At 42.5% G+C, this 18,788-nt stretch overlaps 1 protein-coding gene across 5 annotated transcripts; it reads right to left on the reverse strand.

Moving 5' to 3' along the window:
• Positions 1 to 6,746: 6,746 nt before the first annotated feature.
• LOC311260389 (uncharacterized protein) lies at positions 6,747 to 17,823 on the reverse strand. Of its 5 annotated transcripts, XM_084358150.1 has the most exons (17): positions 13,931 to 17,741; positions 13,580 to 13,721; positions 12,816 to 13,489; positions 12,549 to 12,655; positions 12,291 to 12,449; positions 12,103 to 12,144; positions 11,922 to 12,014; positions 11,738 to 11,812; positions 9,741 to 9,857; positions 9,501 to 9,652; positions 9,241 to 9,381; positions 8,836 to 8,893; positions 8,591 to 8,719; positions 8,157 to 8,252; positions 7,978 to 8,072; positions 7,784 to 7,826; positions 6,747 to 7,060 (listed from the first exon to the last, which is right to left on the reverse strand). In XM_084358150.1, the coding sequence occupies exons 6-17, from the start codon at positions 12,103 to 12,105 to the stop codon at positions 6,779 to 6,781; spliced, it is 1,284 nt and encodes a 427-aa protein (XP_084214276.1). In that variant the 5' UTR covers positions 12,106 to 12,144; positions 12,291 to 12,449; positions 12,549 to 12,655; positions 12,816 to 13,489; positions 13,580 to 13,721; positions 13,931 to 17,741; the 3' UTR covers positions 6,747 to 6,778. The 5 variants fall into 5 exon arrangements, 3 of the variants coding, with proteins under 3 accessions (XP_084214276.1, XP_084214277.1, XP_084214278.1); XM_084358151.1 differs by lacking the exon at positions 9,741 to 9,857 and having other exon boundaries at positions 13,931 to 17,740; XM_084358152.1 differs by lacking the exons at positions 12,103 to 12,144; positions 12,291 to 12,449; positions 12,549 to 12,655; ... (1 more) ...; positions 13,580 to 13,721; positions 13,931 to 17,741 and adding exons at positions 9,948 to 10,050; positions 10,142 to 10,230 and having other exon boundaries at positions 11,922 to 11,933.
• Between the last annotated feature and the right edge of the window lie 965 nt (positions 17,824 to 18,788).

The raw sequence follows: 18,788 nt of genomic DNA on the forward strand, positions 1-18,788 counted from the left end.
GCTAACGTCAGTCTTACAGCTACTGTAACTGTAAGTTAACCTATTATTACTGCTCTTGGTAGCGGCAGCGTTACGCCTGTGTGTATGTGCTTCAATAGTGTAGTAGTGTAATATTACATGATGAAGAGTGGTGTGGTTTCTATAAGGGGTAGAGCAGTGCGTGTGTGCGTAGGGTCTGTGTGTGTGTAGTGAAGCGAGCGGCAGGTGAGGTTGGAGCAGACATTAGCAGAGCAGAGGAAGAGGTTAGCCGTGCATGTGCAGTTCAGTATGTGGCCAAATAAACGCACAAGCTTCTCCAGACCACGTAATGTCTCTCCAATTGTTTTACCAACTACTGTCTGGCAGCGAAGTGAAGTGAAGGGTGTTAGCCCTGAAGCTAACCGGCTCCAGCCCAGGAGGAAAACGGACTCCCGTGCGCTCTGCCACTTAGCCTATTGTACATGTTAACTGGTCGTCTAGCTGCTTAGTTTTTGACTTTAATTTAAACTACTTCCAAGAAATAACGGACCTTATCAGCCAACCTGAAGCTTATGTATGAAAACTGTTCATGTCTGCAGATACAGTAGAGGCATGTCAGTACAGTATCTGAATGCAAAAGTGATAAAATAAGGTGACCTCTATTGATCCTACACCAGTAACTTGTAATAGCAGCTCAAGAGTCAAAAGTAGAGGAAAAGATTGGTTTATTGATTGATTGATTGATAAATAAAATCAAAATAAATAAATGTATGTTATACACCTGTCACTGATATACAGTACAGACCAAAAGTTTGGACACACCTTCTCATTCAATGAGTTTCCTTTCTTTTCATGACTATTGACATTGTAGATTCACACTGAAGGCATCAAAACTATGAATTAACACATGTGGAAATATGTACTTAACAAAAAAGTGTAAAACAACTGAAAATACGCCTTATATTCTAGTTTCTTCAAAGTAGCCACCTTTTGCTCTGATTACTGCTTTGCACACACTCTGCATTCTCTTGATGAGCTTCAAGAGGTAGTCACCTGAAATGGTTTTCACTTCACAGGTGTGCCCTGTCAGGTTTAATAAGTGGGATTTCTTGCCTTATAAATGGGGTTGGGACCATCAGTTGTGTTGTGCAGAAGTCAGGTGGATACACAGCTGATAGTCCTACTGAATAGACTGTTAGAATTTGTATTATGGCAAGAAAAAAGCAGCTAAGTAAAGAAAAACGAGTGGCCATCATTACTTTAAGAAATGAAGGTCAGTCAGTCCGAAAAATTGGGAAAACTTTGAAAGTGTCCCCAAGTGCAGTCGCAAAAACCATCAAGCGCTACAAAGAAACTGGCTCACATGAGGACCGCCCCAGGAAAGGAAGACCAAGAGTCACCTCTGCTGAGGAGGATAAGTTCATCCGAGTCACCAGCCTCAGAAATCGCAGGTTAACAGCAGCTCAGATTAGAGACCAGGTCAATGCCACACAGAGTTCTAGCAGCAGACACATCTCTAGAACAACTGTTAAGAGGAGACTGTGTGAATCAGGCCTTCATGGTAGAATAGCTGCTAGGAAACCACTGCTAAGGACAGGCAACAAGCAGAAGAGACTTGTTTGGGCTAACACAAGGAATGGACATTAGACCAGTGGAAATCTGTGCTTTGGTCTGATGAGTCCAAATTTGAGATCTTTGGTTCCAACCACCGTGTCTTTGTGCGACGCAGAAAAGGTGAACGGATGAACTCTACATGCCTGGTTCCCACCGTGAAGCATGGAGGAGGAGGTGTGATGGTGTGGGGGTGCTTTGCTGGTGACACTGTTGGGAATTTATTCAAAATTGAAGGCATACTGAACCAGCATGGCTACCACAGCATCTTGCAGCGGCATGCTATTCCATCCGGTTTGCGTTTAGTTGGACCATCATTTATTTTTCAACAGGACAATGACCCCAAACACACCTCCAGGCTGTGTAAGGGCTATTTGACCAAGAAGGAGAGTGATGGGGTGCTGCGCCAGATGACCTGGCCTCCACAGTCACCGGACCTGAAACCAATCGAGATGGTTTGGGGTGAGCTGGACCGCAGAGTGAAGGCAAAAGGGCCAACAAGTGCTAAGCATCTCTGGGAACTCCTTCAAGACTGTTGGAAGACCATTTCAGGTGACTACCTCTTGAAGCTCATCAAGAGAATGCCAAGAGTGTGCGAACAAGTAATCAAAGCAAAAGGTGGCTACTTTGAAGAACCTAGAATATAAGACATATTTTCAGTTGTTTCACACTTTTTTGTTAAGTATATAATTCCACATGTGTTAATTCATAGTTTTGATGCCTTCAGTGTGAATCTACAATTTTCATAGTCATGAAAATAAAGAAAACTCTTTGAATGAGAAGGTGTGTCCAAACTTTTGGTCTGTACTGTATATGACCATGGTTGGATAATTGCACAGTACAAGTGAGCACATCTTTGTAATATAAAAATAAAATGCTGTATAGCATTGATCAAAAAATATAGCCTGTAAATGTGGTAATTGCACAGAGATTGGAATTTCACAGGACCTACACACTTGTTCAGCACACTATGTTTATGCTGTGATTCATAGTTATAACCACTGTTATTATTTCCATGTTGTCTTCAGATGAGCACTAAACCAAAGAGCCACAAGGCAATGTGAGAGGGGCAGTGGATGGTGAGACTGAGGACATTCACCAGCTCTGGGGTTTGGCCTGCTGGAGGATGCAACAGACCAGCCCTGAGGCAGCGCAAATGGCATGATCTCTACCAGAAGGTAAAGTACATCAAAATATCCACCTATTACTCATGACCATTGTTTTGAATTACATGTAGTCTATTTAAAAGCTTCTGTGATTTCTATAGCAGCTAGATCACACGGAAACTGACCACCAGTAATTATTAAATACATGTTGGACTATTTACTGGTAGCAGTATTGGTATACCATACTGATAAAATTTCTCAGTTTCCAGAGGGGTATTTCAGAAAGCAGGTTATGTGAACCCTAAGATGAGGGAAACTCTGGGTTTTTTTCCTGAATGAGAGGTATCGTAAACTCTGAGTCAGTCACCATGGTGACTGACTCTGGGAACCTAACTTGCTCGCTAGCAGGTTTACTTGAAGAAACCCTGAGTCTGATGGAGCTGTCTGACAGGGCCTGTCCTTTCTTTCTCAACAGCATCATGTTGAAGCAGAAATAATTCACATAGTTTTACAACAGGGGGATTATTTAGATTTGTTTAGATTAGCTCTCATTCCCTGAGCCGAACGGTACCACTTCTCATCAGTCCGTCATTTATCTGAACAATATTCTCAGTCTGGCTGCACATCGAATATCAGACTACACAACGCCACTGACGTGCTCTTAGATCTTGACCTCTTCATTTTTATCACTTTGCAGGTTAATCAATCACCTTCCAGCAGTCAGAAAAAGAGGAATCATTCACATTTCATTTGTCTTTCTTTATTTCCCACAGATAGCTACAAAAGTAGGCTAATCATCAGCCTGCATTGCCTCCAACAAAGCAATTTCAAAATACATGTTTCTAATTGGCTGTCGCATTTAGCATAATATTAAATAACTTCAAGTACTATCTGTAGATAAAAGTGTGTGTCTGCCTCTTGGGTCCTGGGGGTGAGTGATGCCCTCAGCCTCTGGCCACCCAGCGACCTGACTCAGGACCAGCTCCTCTGCCTCTGTCAGACGTGGTCGAGGTGGAGGTGACCACCACCTCTTCCTTCTTCCACATGTTCATTTACTCAGCAGAATGTTAGGAGACAGGATGTGTGTTAATCAGCATGTATCTGTTGGTGGTGAAAGCTGCTACAAGCTGAAACATCCACTGAATTAACTCACAAGACTGTTTTTAAAGCCTATACTCAGAGTTTCACTTCATAGATTAAGTCAACTCAGAGTTCAGGGTTAGGCTTCGAGTTTGTTGAACCTCCTTTCTGGAATACCCCTTTGATGTACTGTTCAAAATACTATGGATATTCTGTGTGACTTACATTATCTCTTGTCTATTTGGTCAACAGACACTGTTCTTCTGGAGTTTTCACAGACAAGTGTCTCTGATGTGGCCATCAGACGAAAGTGTAACAATGAGCAGTTCAGCCAAAAAAAAGGAACATAATGTGTGGTGTGTGTTTCTGTATGGTGGGAGGGGTTAGGCGTGCAATAATAAGGAATGTTGTTTTTCATTGTTCACTTTTCTCAGTTTTCTGTAAAGTTTATGTGTAATGTTTAGGTCTTGCTGCCTGAAATGGACCTATTTCTACAAGGTGTACTAAAGTACCAATATTTGAAAATGTTTAAAAGCCATAATGTAAATGTTCATACATTTGTTGTAGAAATGTGAAGAGATAGTACAAGTTTTTTGTATTTACAATGTACTAATTTGGATATGGTACAAATACAATAAAGTATATTTTTTCACCTGGAAGTAGTCCCACAAGTCTTTAAGCCTTTAGTATACTGGTAATACATTTGCAAGTATGTGCAAGGTAGAAAGTAATATAGCAAAGTAATGATAAAGTATATTGACTATTATGCAAAATATGCTTTTTTAGTAATTGGAATAAGCCAAAAGTATAATTAAGCATATTATTAGCACAGTAAGAATATATTAAAAGTATAAAGCGTATATATTTTTGAGACACTAACAAATATTTTTTAATGTACTTATAATACAAACAAAGTACACTTTAATTTTAATAATTAAGCATATATTAGTACATATAAAGCCATATGCTTAAAGTATACTAAATATATTTTAAGTTGTTCCACTTTAGCACATAAAAGTACACTAAATACACTTCAAGTTGAGCTTTTCTACAATTTAATTACAATTTAAATATATTTAGTACAAAATTAGTTGTTCCAAAATAGCATGCTTCAAGTTAAATAATCATGAACACTCTTGAAGTATAATGATGATTAGTGTGGCTTCAAGTACACATAAGTATGCTAAATTTTAGTACACTTAGCACATTTATTTTTCCGCTGGGATCTCCCTCACCGTCCGTAACATCAGACACCGTCCACTCTAACCTAGTCATTCTCACCTGGTACCCTCACTTGTCCCCCCTCTCCCTCCCCCCTGTCCCCCCGTACTTACCCCGCTTGTCTCCCCATCCAATCCCCCACCCATCCCTCTCTCACCCCCGCCGCTCTCCTCCTCTCCTCCATCCGCCACATTGTCCACGCTGCTCACAGTCACTTTCATCTCCCTCTCTTCTCCACCTTCCCGCTCCATCCTGCTCCTCTTTTTTCCCACATCTGCTCCTCATCGTCTCCTGTTTCTCCTGCCCCACTCTGCTCCTCTCCTGCCGGCCCACTCCTCTTCACCACTTTCACCGTGGCTCTGCTTCTCATCATTACACCTCTCCTTACTCCAGCCTCCTCCTCCAGTCTGTTGCTCTGTGCACTCCCAGGCCTAATGGCCCTGTTTCCCACATTTAAAGCATGTATCTAACAATATATACTGTATGGGCTTGACTCCCCAGTCTCTTAATTTCTCCAGTATTGCCATGTCCTCAATGTAAGTGGGCAAATTAATAAAAGAGACCACCATTTTGTCTATGCCCAATTCCCTCACCATGATTACATTGTTTTTGATTTTTAGTCCGTCCATGATTTTTGCTTTCCCAATGTTGTCCCTCATAGTTAGCTTGTAGCTTTTTGGTGTTTAAATCTGCACCCAATCAACTCTCCACATTCTCCCTTTACTTTTCTTAGGAGCTCCATCATCGTCACTCTGTCATCCCCTTCAATCTCCACCACCAGCGTCAATCTTTTTTTAAAGATCTTTCGAGAAAGAGCAAGCGCAAATCGTGGCAGCGGCATCTAGCCGTGACACTTCCGGTGGTACCGTGAGGTGCCGCGGCAGCTGTCGCTGTTTGCTGTGGCAACTTCCGGTGGCATCTTCAGGTGCTGTGGCATCTACCGACCTGCCACGGCAACTGAGGCCGTTTGAGGCACTTGCCACTGACTTGCCGCGGCATCTACCGACCTGCCACGGCAACTGAGGCTGTTTGAGGCACTTTCCACTGACTTGCCGCGACATTTACCGACCTGCCACGGCAACTACAGCTTTATGAGGCACTTGCCACTGACTTGCCACGGCATTTACCGACCTGCCACGGCAACTACAGCTTTATGAGGCACTTGCCGCGGCATTTACCGACCTGCCACGGCAACTACAGCTGTTTGAAGCAGCTGCCACAGGATGAAGTGACTGTGGGGCTGTTAAATCGATAATAAAAAGGGATTTAACCATAAAGACTTAGCACATAAGAATGTAGCATTATCAGAGCACTAGATATGTGTTGAATTTATGAATGCCAAAATCACGGGGTCGATGTATAGAAACTCTCTCTCTCTCTCTCTCTCTCTCTCTCTCTCTCTCTCTCGTGCCACCCACCTACCACGGCATTTACCGACCTGCCGTTGCCACCCACCTGCCACAGGATGAGGTGACTTTGGTTTTACGTTGGCTAGTTTTTGATAGTTAATTTGATTTAATCAAGACTTCGTGCAAATGTAGCACAATCAAAGCTGTCAATATTGTTAGAATTTAAGAATGCCAAAATCCGCAGGTGGGGGTGGGGGTGCGCGGGGGGGAAGGGATTGGGTGGGCTATAGAAGTTTGCTGCTGAACCCTAATAATCAAAAAACCTAGAGTTGAGATTTTTGTGTGTGTGGGTAGCTTTTTTCCCTGTTTGTTCTGTCAGTCTTAACAGCACAGTAAAGAAGACACTATTTAGCTTTTTTTGTTCAGTCTTTTTATTACTGTTGTTTTAAGCCTTTAAGTTTCCTGAAATCTGGCAGACACTTTGTAATTTGCTTCATCCATCATTTTTGCACAGAATTGGTCGTAGTCCTGTTTTTTCTCAAAGGCAAACGTGAAGAATTGTGCAGGAGCATCTTCATCACCGTGGTCAGTTCCCCATTGTTTTAGTGAACTGAGGATCTCCGCTTGTTCCAGTTCGTCCATTGAAAGGACAGCAGGAGGTTGGAATCTGCCCTCAAAATGTTCGTTGCTGCACCAGTCAGCTGCAGTCATGCAATGTCTCAAAAGAATATTTTCCTGCAGAAAACAAAAAAATTCAGTGTGGTCAAAGTATATAGTAGGCTACATATTGGTGTTGTTCTCAAATAATGCCTCAAAATTATTGAGCATTTGCAGTGCATAATTTTAAACGGAATACTTCAAGACCTTACAGTTGTTAAATTCTGTATTTAAAACATCTACTTCATTCACCTCCCAGATTGAGCTTGTATATGAAATACTTAATCTGCCAACATATACAGGTGTCTATCTAAGCTTCAAGGTTCATAATGTCAAACTAATGTTCTCGTGATTGTGAACGTTATGTACAACTTCCGCCATCAGGTGTCGCCTTCGAGCAAGTGAAGTGGGCTCTGGCCACTGAACAGCTGTGATGGCAAAGCCGTAAGACCAGAACAACTTTGTTGTTGCTGTGTATTGCATTTAATAGTATGAAGCAAGTTAGTACATTCAGCAACCCAGTTTTCAGGTGGATCAGAGCAACTTCACATATAGTTAGTTTTTGTTGCTGAGTGCAGAAATTAAGTTAGTCAGTCAATCTATGTACCAACATCAAATCTGCCTTTATTTATGTCTTCATAATATATATATATGACACTGACACTTTCATACATGAAATATATGTTTCACATGATTAATCTCCAGAGAGTGTGTGTGTGTGTGTGTGTGTGAGAGAGAGAGAGAGAGATTGATTGATTGATTGATTGATTGATTGATTGACTGTGTTTAGAAATGTCTTACCTCTTCTGAGCTTTCTGTGTCTCCCGTTGTGATCTCTGCAGCTCTGGAAAAACAGTAAAAGATAAGGATCTGAAAATGAATCCATGCTACGTTCTGCAATTATGTTAACTTGATCTGCAAAATAATTTATGCCAAGACAGACAGAAAAGATAAAAGTAATGTTGTGCATGCACAGCCACAACACAAACCATTACCTTGTCTTGTCCTGGGAAGATGTGCTCTTCATAAGCAAAGATTCTGCTTGGTATCGGCACATGTTGCTGTTGTTTTGCAACCACTTAATCAAAATCTACAAAACAAACATGATAATCAACAATAACAACAACAACAACAACAACAATAACAGTAATAATAATAATATGTTTTAGCTCACCTCTGGCAAAATGACCTGTGAAAGGAATGGCTGCTTCTCTGCTACAGGTCCAGGCACTGACAGGATTTTTTCCAGTCGCTCAATAAATCCTTCTGTCTTGGTTAACAAGTAAAGATGAAACGTGGAAAAACAATATTGTCAATATTTATCAGTTCCTCTCTTTCCCCCATCCTCTGCCTAAAAGTACTGTTACTTAACATTTGGTAAGTCATGTCATTCCTCCCATTCACCAGCGTTTCTCTGTCAAAAAAGACTTCTTCCCTAAAAGTTGTCATATATTACTTACAAAATCTTTACAAAAATTTAAGTATGTTTTGGAATATAAATTCTAGAAAGTAGTGATTTCCAGATATTGGTCACTCACATACTGTTGTTTGCAATTATTTGAAGACTGTGTGTGTGCAAATAAGGCAAAAAGAGAACACCGTACATACCTTTGTGTCACTGAATAAAGTGAAATGTTCACTGTAGTGTGTTCGAAGGGCTGGATCATATCCTCTGTGCTTCCACAGATACATTCTGTTGGACAGAACATGTCCACTCTGTAGGTCTCTCTCCAAATCCTATAATATTAGACATATTGATATTAATTAGAAGATTACAGCCTAACCGTTTGTGTAAGTAATGAATGCCATATAGGTTAAAAAAAATGTACAGCTCACTGTACTGATGCTGTTACCTTTATGTCTCCATCTGTCAGAATTTGGTCTGCTTTAACAGACTCAAGGATGTCGTCTCTGTTAAAGACAAAAGAAATGCCCAAATTGGACCAAGATCTTAACATGTCTAACTTTGACAGTGTTCACATTACATGACTGAATATATCAAAGTGTACATTATTTATAACTAGCCTCTAGCCTTTTCATATGTAGCTACAGGCTAAAAACCTGCTTTGTGTAACAAGGTGAAATTTGAATGTTTTCAGTAATAATGCCTACTCATGCTAACCTAAATGATGTAAAAGATGTTTTTCTAAGACTAATTGGACACATGCTGCTTTTCTACTTCTTTAACAAACAAAGCCATAACAATTGCTTCATTTCCGTAGCAGAAATGGGTCTGATATGTATGACATAATTCTTACACATCTGGGACAATGTTGCATCCACAATAGAAATCTTTTGAAGTCCAGTCGCCCTCCACACTAGCACACTGAAAATGCAGCCAGTTTTTGCAAGCTGTGCATTGTACCCATGCGTAGTGCTTTATGTGGTCATGGAAGACACTGGTGAAAAACAGAAGTGAGACAACTTCACTAATACGTCACACTTCAACTTTAGAAGTACTACAAAATTGGTCCATAATTCCATAATTATTCCAGGTTGTCATTTCTGATGTACATACCTGGTTGTCCCAGTTGCTCGCTGGAACAAACATGACTTTATTTGCCATGCCAGGCAATGGCTGCTGGAGTCTGTCTTTTTGGCCTCAGCCTGCTGGAGTTTAACTTCTTCCTGCTCCATCTGTAGCATTTCTGCTGCAGTAAGTGGGAAGTCCTGTGTGACAAAGACCTTTGCTGTAACCTAAGCATTTGCTTTATTACCAGTAAAGATTTTGAGACATGAAGAGATCAAGTAGTCTAACCTTAGCATTCACATTTTTGATCATTTGTGTTGCATGGTGCAGACGAAGAGCCCTGCACTGGCTGAGAGTCAGAGCCTCTGCAGTGGCCTCAAGATTTCGCACCTCATTTTCAGCAGCCTAGTTAGTAGCAAAACAATTGATTTTGATAAACCCACAGACCACCAATGCTAAACAGGAAGTCAAGTACCTTATATAACTGGGACTTACAGAACACACAAATACTCCACAATTAACAGAGTCCTGCTGCTTCCACTGTGAGGGATATGTGACTGTTCAGGCTTGAAGGCCGCCTGATAATCTGAAGACGTTGCTAAAAAAAAATAAAAGGTGGCAATAGGTATCATCATACTGTCATATTACCTTACCAATACATTGTAAATGTTGTATGTTATGTGACTCACTTTAGAAGGGCCATGTCTTTTATGCTGATTTTGGTGTAGGAAGCAAGTGAATCATATACACGTATCTCTTTTGCTTTGAAGTCAAACACCTACAAGGAAATAAATCTGTCATCACTGTATTCCTAGAAATTAGATAAAGCTTTTAGGGCTGCCACGATTAGTTGACTAGTCATGATTATGTCGACTATTAAAATCGTCGACAACTAATTTAATAGTCGACGCGTCGTTTTATTTTTTTTAAACTTTGTTTTCTCTCTCAAAACTGCTGCGGCACCTTCCACTGCCGCGTCTGCCTTTCTGTCCTTGACACACATGCGCAGTAGTGGTAATCTGGGTCAGCCGTGGTGTCACCTGAAGTTATACCAGATGGGCTCTCTGGTATCATGGCTACCCGGCAGCAACGGAGCTCAAAAGTGTGGGAGCATTTTAAGAAAACAAAAGAAAAAAGTGTGCAATTCAATATCTGCAAGACAGAACTTGCCTTTCACGGCAGCACAAGTGTGATGCACGAGCTCCTGAAAAGGAAGCACGTTTAGGCTGATACGACGTCGTCTCGTTAAGCTAACTGGCTAGTTAGCTGCTAACATTAGCGTAAACAGAGAGCTAACTTACTACTTACTCATATTGATAGCTGTAAATGTTAACATTAGCGATGAGGATTTGATTACTCCATGTTTTCCTGACGACTGTAAATGTATGTCCACTTCATAGTAATAGTAGTTTTCTGTCAATCGGGGTGTTTAATTATCGAAAATAGTTTTATATTGAAATGCGTTTCATTTTGAAAATCGATAGGATTTCTCGTTGTTGCTTTGTTTGACTTCCTGCCCGGCTTGACACATTCGGCCGCGGCACGCGAAAAAATTAGACCAGACGCCAAAACGATCGCTGCGCGGCGTGCGCTGGCAGCAGGGGCAGAGCGCCTTGGCGCTGCCTTTGTGAACGACACCATCGGTTAACATGGGCGCCGAAATGAAAATGACTTCGCAGCCGATCGGGGCGCTTCCGCGTCCTGTCTGAACCTGGCGTTAGGAACAAGAGCCTTGTGCAGTTTGGGAGTGTAGTAAAGTTGAATACAGTTGTGAGCACTGAGCACAAAATGCACTTTTGTTATATTTGAGTCAGTGAGACCAAAACTTCAATAATTCCTTAGGTCAGCCAGTGCCTTGTCCGTTTACTCAGCTGTTTGCACTTTATGCTACAATTGTTTGTTGCTACAAGCATATTTCATTAAAGGTTTAATGAACTATCATCTTAATTGTCTTCATTTTTAGTTAGCATATACCTTAAACACTTCAAGCTGAAAGCTAATGATTGTTATATAAGAGCAGCTGCATGCTGGTGCGATATGTTATACATTCAATTTACGTAAAAAAATAGTTGGTGATTAGTCGACTATCAAAATAATCGTTTGTGGCAGCCCTACAACTGACATTACAGTTTAAATGTAGGGATTTAGCTCATTCTGTATAATTTCATGTAGGCAGTTCAACAAAACCACTTCAATAAGAAATATCATACAGACCTAACCTTTACCTATCCAATTATATATAAGTAAAAATATACATTATAAGCTTTAAATCAGTGGTGGCTCACCCAAAGAATGAAATGGTTCCCTGTCTCTGGAGAAGAATGGCCCACAATTCTGGGGAGAAATAGCTTGTCCGAGACCTACAGCATAACAATAACATCAGGTAGTACAGCACAGTCTATGTTAATAACATTTTTGTTTTGTACAGTGTCTTCTATTAAACAAAAAAAGAGTCAAAAAAGGACCTACAGGGATGCGTTTCAGTTCTCGGTCGCTGACTCCCTCGCTGTTTGACCATTCGCGGTGCCACAAAACGAAGTCAAACGTACCTAAAGATCCACACTGTAACAGAAAACGTAGCATTCATGTTTTTAAAAAAAGTTAAAGAAACATTCCAAAATCATAAAGGGAGGAAATTTAAATGTATCACCATGTTTTCTTGTGCCAGCTGTGCCACTCTGTAGTTAACTGCCTGGAATTTAAAAATGTTTACAATACAATTCAGATTTTGTGATAACAGTATAAAGTAAACATTTCTTCTTCACAAAAACACTGATGTCTTTGCAGTTCAGTTAATTGTATATTAGTTCAAAACCAAGATTTATTTGTTAAACTTACATCATCAGTCAATCATGGCATAACCATTGAAGACTGACTCAACAACTCCAGTGGGCAAACACAGACAATGTCCTTGACTGTAACTGGAAATCTCCTTGTGGCATAAGTCAGTATTTGCTTCTCATCACGCGACCCAGACAGTAAGTCCTTCAGTTTTGCCTTAACACACAGATTATGACAAAATAGTAATTGTTGACACCTTCCATTTATTACTTCATTTTAGACTGAAAGAAAATGGCTCAGCGATCTATTAATTACCTTGTCATTGTCTTCAATAGCATACAATTGTGCTATGAATGAAGACTTGCTGTCCGGTTGGATGTTGACAGTGCCCTCTGACCTTGGAAGGAGAGTTTCCTTACCCTCTAATGAATAACAAGGAACAAAGTAATACTTTTCAGAAAAAACATGTACAGTTTTTAACTACATTTATCTTTTCACCTGTTTGGGCCACATCATAACGATTAGATACAGTTCTATCTTATCGCATATTACTATGTAATATTGGATATTGACCAAACTTACCAGCAGACTGAAGTCCCAGCATCCCACGCACACCAATACACAATTGGGTTTTACATAGGGCCTCCATTTCAGCCTTAAAACTGTTGTTAATCTTGTCATTGTGGAGGTGAATCATCACCCTTACTGTCTGCTTGAAATGTGGCTCACTCATTTGACAGAGTACTTGACAGCTGCCAGTTCGCGGTTGAACTGCTCAGCAACTGCTGAATTAACTTCGGTCCGTAGGGTGGGACAGATGTTGAGGCTCCTTAATTTCTCTTCTGGACGTTTGTGGTTGCTCTGATGGAATCTGTCATAGAGTGAGTATCGCTCATTGGTGCCTGTGATTGGATGTTTGGCTGACATCCGGTCACTGTCTGGTTCTTCCTGCAGTGGTAATGCGGACCTCAGGTTCTTCACCCACTGCAGGTCAACCACTAGCTCTTTTTTTGTTGCCCGCTGTACGTTGTCCGATGTCGGGGCACAGAGTCTTCCATCGTTGTCTTTAAAGAACAGTTGTTTGGTACGGTTGTTGGTGTGCCTTGCAACCTGTCCTGCTACGTCTGATATGTAACAAGTTGGGAAGTATTTAAAGCTGAGCAGTTCGTCTGCGTGGTCTCTTGCAGACTCCGTCCAGAAGAGAAAGTTTAAGTAGAACACAACGCCGTGCACACAAGAGAAATGGAGGACACCACCTAAAGAATACCACAAAAGATTTTACAGCCCAATCATGTTATTGGACATTAAGAAATATTTCAAAAGTCATATACTAAGCTAGTTCTCACCACCAGCTTTCTGAAGCTTCACAAAGAGTTTGGGGTAAACATCCTTGTCATGGGCTAAATTTCCATTTCAGTTTAAACACTCTGAGAAACTCCAGGACACAGATGATTACTTTCCATGAAGTTTACTAGGAATCTTGTGAAACTAAAAACACAATACAACAAAATGTATGTATTATTAAACAACCAAACATCACAGCAGTATTCGATACATAGCATGGCTTAGCTATCCTAGTGGCAGCAAAATATAGAGCTAGCTTAGCTTTGCAACACAATTGGCATTTCAGCAGTCTTAATATTCACATAAACTCAAATTGCTTCATAACTTTATGTTGCTGGATGAATAATACTTACAGACGTTGCTTTAGCAAAGAGGGAGGAAGAATAGCCTGGTAATTGAAGAACTGATGACTGTGCTCACACAACTGTAGCTGCTAACACAACTGTAACTGCTCACATAACTGAAACTGTTCACACAACTGTAACTGCCACTATAACTGAAACTGCTCACAGAACCGTAACTGCTACTATGTTGCTATGGCTACGAAAATAAACAAATGACACAGAACTATGCCCTTCTAGAAAGGCACACATTTTCTAGGGGCATAACACTCCCCGCTTGGGGTCTTTAAAGAGCCCACATTAATGAACAGAATCAGTCCTTGGAGAAAGAAGCAGAACCACTTCTGTGATGGGACGAGAGAAAGTCTTTTTGGTTCCATCCTTGTTGACTTCCACTTCGACTTTCCGGACCAATCCATCTTCTCCTGGAAAGGTTTTTCTGATGATGCCCATACGCCACTCATTTCTCTTTGCCTGATTGTCTTTCAAGAGAACTGTGTCCCCTTCTTGGAGGCTCGTCCGTTTCCCTTGCCATTTGTGCCGAAGCTGCAGTGTTTTGAGGTATTCACGTTTCCATCTGCTCCAAAACACGTCTGCCAAGCTTTGAACTTGTTTCCACTCTTCTCTGAAGAGATCTACTTCATCATAGCTGTCTGACGGGGGAGGAGGCGCAGCGCCTGTCTTGAGGGTCAGGAACATTGCTGGGGTGAGGATGAAAGGCAATTCTGGATCTGATGACACTGGGATGAGCGGTCTGGCATTCATGATTGCAGCTACCTCAGCCATGAGTGTGGTAAGAACCTTGTGTGTCAGGCGAGATTTCCTCTGCTCAAGCAGCATGCAATCCAAAATACGGCGAGCGATGCCAATCATGCGCTCCCACGCGCCTCCCATGTGAGACGCGTGGGGTGGGTTAAACACCCAGGTGCAGCTCTCTGTGCTCAGGTACTTTTCTATGCTGTTGAATCCTGGATTAGTCTCATCCATCTCCAGCTCACGGGAGGCACCAATGAAATTAGTTCCGCAGTCAGAGCGTATCTGCTTTGCGGGGCCCCTGACTGCAAAGAACCTTCTCAATGCATTGATAAAGCTGCTAGCACTCATTGCCTCAATCACCTCGATATGAAATGCCCTTGAACACATGCATGAGAACATCACAGCCCATCGCTTTGAGTTAGAGACTCCTCCTCTTGTGCGGCGTGAGACGATGTCCCTTGGTCCAAAAACATCAACGCCTACGTAGGTGAAAGAAGGTGCTACTTGTAGCCGTTCCGCTGGTAAGGCTGCCATCTGCTGATGTTCGGTCTTTCCCCTCAGTCTTCTACAAGTGATACATCTGTGAAGCAGACTGCTGATACAGCGTTTGGCTCCCACCAGCCAGAACCCTGCAGCTCGAACGGCACCTTCAGTCAGATGTCTTCCTTGGTGTTTCACTGCTTCGTGGAAGTGGGACACAAGCAGGGTTGCGAGATGATGCCGGCCAGGAATGATGATGGGGTGAGTCTTGTTCATGCTTAGATTTGACTGTCCAATCCGGCCTCCTACTCTAAGAAGTCTGTCTTGGTCTATGGTGGGGTGTAATTTCCACAGGCTACTGGAAGATGGGATGTTGGATCCTGAGTTAATGCACTTGAGTTCCTCTGCATAGCATTCATTCTGGACACTCTTCACAACGCACACTTTGGCTCTTAGCAGCTCTTCCTCTGTAGGACGACAGATGTGCCACCCCTGACATTGATCCTGGACGGAGTGGGTGAAGGAGCGAGCTACGTGGATCAGGTGTGCCATGGCTGTGAGGAGAGTGCTGAACTTGGAGAAGCGTTCAAAGCGTTGTGGGTGTACCACATCTCTGATAACATGTGTGAAACTTGTCGTCACCTGGGGACGCACTTCAGAATCGATGTCAGGGTCGATGAGATCGTAAGTCTCCTGAAGCTCAGATGGGTGCAAAGATGCATCACGGAGAAACGTTGGTCCTTTGAGCCATGTTGTGCTGCTAAGGAGAGCTGGTGTCACGGTTCTTGATCCAATGTCAGCTGGGTTAACCTTCTGAAGTCCCTGGACGCGCCCGCGCGTCTTAATCACGTGACAGCTTAATGACGACGTAGCAGCAAGACGCAGCCTTGTCCCAGCTCTGTTTCAACTTGTGTCGAAAGTGCTGACCACAAACTATATATTCGTTTTTAAATTGTGTTGATAGGCCAAATAAAACCAGATTTATGATACATTATTTACGCCATACTTTTTCCTGAATATTTTCGTCACCTTCGACGCACGTTCGATGCATTTAGACACCGGAAAAGCGAGTAAGTGAGTGTAACGAAAGTGCTGGCAGCAAAAAAAAACAAAACCAAAAACCATGGCAACCCCTCATTTATTGGTGGAAAAATGCACCACATCGATCAATCAAAAAATAGTATTTAGTTGCTGGGGAAAAAAGGGAAAGTTGTGGGAGTTACGGCGGCGATAGATAGAGACAGAGATAGTGATAGTGAGTTTTGAGATTGGAGTTATTTGTGACATTTAGCGTATTTTGAGTGCATAGTTAGTGTGTAGTGGTTTAGTGTAGTGTGTAGGGTCGTGTGTTTAGTGTGTAGTGTAGTCGTTTTTTTGTTTTGTGTGACAAAACGATGAGACGGCTGATGAATGTGGAGCGAGCGGCGGAGCTCTTCTTCGAGCTGGACGAAGCGGAGGGAGACGCGGCGGAGCCCGAGTCTGACTCTGAGCCGGAGAGTGAGGACTTTGACGACGAAGTGGATGATCTCTCGTTTGTTTTGGAGGAGGAGAGAGAGGAAGAGGAGCCTCCGACGTGTGTACGGAGTCGGAGATCCGCCCAGAGGACGGGACGGCGCGGCACGTCCACCCAGAGGACGGGACGGCGCGGCACGCCCACCAGGTCCCGGTCCCCGCTGGCTCAGGCAACAGAGCCACGCAGCAGCTCTGAGCCCTGGAAGACAGAGGAGGATGCTGACACTGCCCCAGCAGTAAGCAGGTTCCAGCCTCACAGACCACCAGGAGTCCAGGTAGAGACACTTTCCCCCCACAGTCCAAAAGACCTTTTTCTTTTGTTTTTTGCCACTGACACAGTCACTTCCATCTGCAGCAACACCAACAAAAATGCTGCAAAAAACAAAGAGTCAGGGAAAAAATACAAGTGGACTGACATAGAGAAGGAGGACCTCTATGAGTTTTTTGGTCTCCTGATCTACATGTCACACCATCAAGTTCAGCATTTACACAGGGAAGGCTGTAACTGCAAGTGAGCATGGGCTGTCTTATGATGTCCTGGACCTCCTGTCTTGGCACTGGGTACCATATCTACATGGACAATTTCTACACCAGCCCCAAACTGTTCATGGACCTGTCCAGCATGAAGTTCACATCCTGTGATGTGCCCCTCTGTCTTGTGGTGGACAGGAACTGTTTTTTTGAGTGGCACAAATAATTTGTGTGCCATTTGTAAGTTTTGTGAGTGCCATTTGTGTTTTGTAAATAGTTGTACAAAAAACGCCTAAGGCATTGCCTGCATTTTAATGTAAAAAGTGGTAAATTAGTCTGTTGTGTGCTAAAATTGTACAAAGGTTTTGAATTTAACAATTTATATTTGCATTATAAGTTATGAAAATGGTTGGTTAAACATATTTGTGGTTTTCACAATAAAAAATATAACTTTTTTCTACTCGGATTTTATGTTTTCTGTGTGATTTTAGGTCCATTGTGTTAGTATAGTATGTCAAAATTGAAAAATAACTGTAAATCCACACAGGTGAGGTTGTGCTGAAAAAAATGACACCAAACAAGGCAAGGTAAACAGTTTTTAAGGTGAAATATAAAGGTAAAATCAAAAGTAGTCAAAAACGGCCAATTATACCCTTGACTCCAGAGGGTTAAGGTGTGTTGGGACGTACTTCCACTGGCCGGGACAAGGTGACTGGCGGATTCGCTGGACCCTATTATGTACGTAGACATAAAATCTCCTTGACTGGTTGTGGATATATCCCAATACAACCTTGCTGTTCATGTAGTAGGTGATTTTGTCGAATGTTGTATCCATCTCTGTGGCAATCATCTCAGCAATCTCGACAGCGAGTACAGATGCACAGAGCTCAAGCCTTGGTATAGTTAGGCCAGGCTGGGGGGCCAACTTTGCCTTCCCAAAGACAAACCCAACCTCAGTCTGTTGTTGGTGGCTTGTCACCTTGATGTAGGCCACGGCTGCAATCGCTTTGATTGATGCATCTGCGAAGACACAGAGTTCTCTCCCTAGCGCGCCTGTGGTGGAGAGGGACGTTTAAGGGCCTGGTATTTGGAGCTCTTCTAGGTCCTGGAGTGACTGTTTCCATCTGGTCCACTCGATCTCCATGTCTTTGGGGAGTGGCGAGTCCCAATCCTCTGCTTGCGTGGTGAGTTCCCTGAGTATAAGTCTTCCATGAATCGTAATGGGTGCGAGGAATCCTAGGGGGTCGTAGAGGCTATTCACTGTTGAGAGTACCCCTCCGCGGGTGAACGGCTTCTGGTCGTCTTCAATCTGAAACGTGAAGGTGTCTGTGCGCATGTTCCAGAACAGTCCAAGGCTACGTTGGATAGGCAGATCATCAACGAAGAGATCTAGGCTGTCGACATCCTTGGAGCGATCTTCTGAAGGGAATGTCTCTATCACTGCAGGTCGGTTTGATGCAATTTTGTGTAATCTGAGGTTGGAAGCTGCAAGCATCTGCTGCGCTCGCCTGAGGACACTGATGGCTTCTTCCTCAGTGCTGAAGGACTTTAAGGCATCGTCAAACATAGAACTCACGGTCGACGAATCTTCTTTCGTCGCTGCCGTAGTCGGCCTCTGCTTCCTTAGCTGCCCGTCGCAGACCATACACAG

The sequence above is a fragment of the Pagrus pagrus genome (assembly GCF_965226575.1).
Source record: "Pagrus pagrus genome assembly, chromosome: 7".
Lineage (NCBI taxonomy): Eukaryota > Metazoa > Chordata > Actinopteri > Spariformes > Sparidae > Pagrus > Pagrus pagrus.

What these genes read in the sequence shown, in the direction of transcription:
- LOC311260389 (XM_084358150.1), bottom strand. An exon ending in GAGAACTGAAACGCATCCCT is followed by an intron (nt 11,813 to 11,921) that starts GTAGGTCCTTTT and finishes GTTATGCTGTAG; the next exon opens with GTCTCGGACAAGCTATTTCT. An exon ending in TCAAAAATGTGAATGCTAAG is followed by an intron (nt 9,653 to 9,740) that starts GTTAGACTACTT and finishes TTTGTCACACAG; the next exon opens with GACTTCCCACTTACTGCAGC.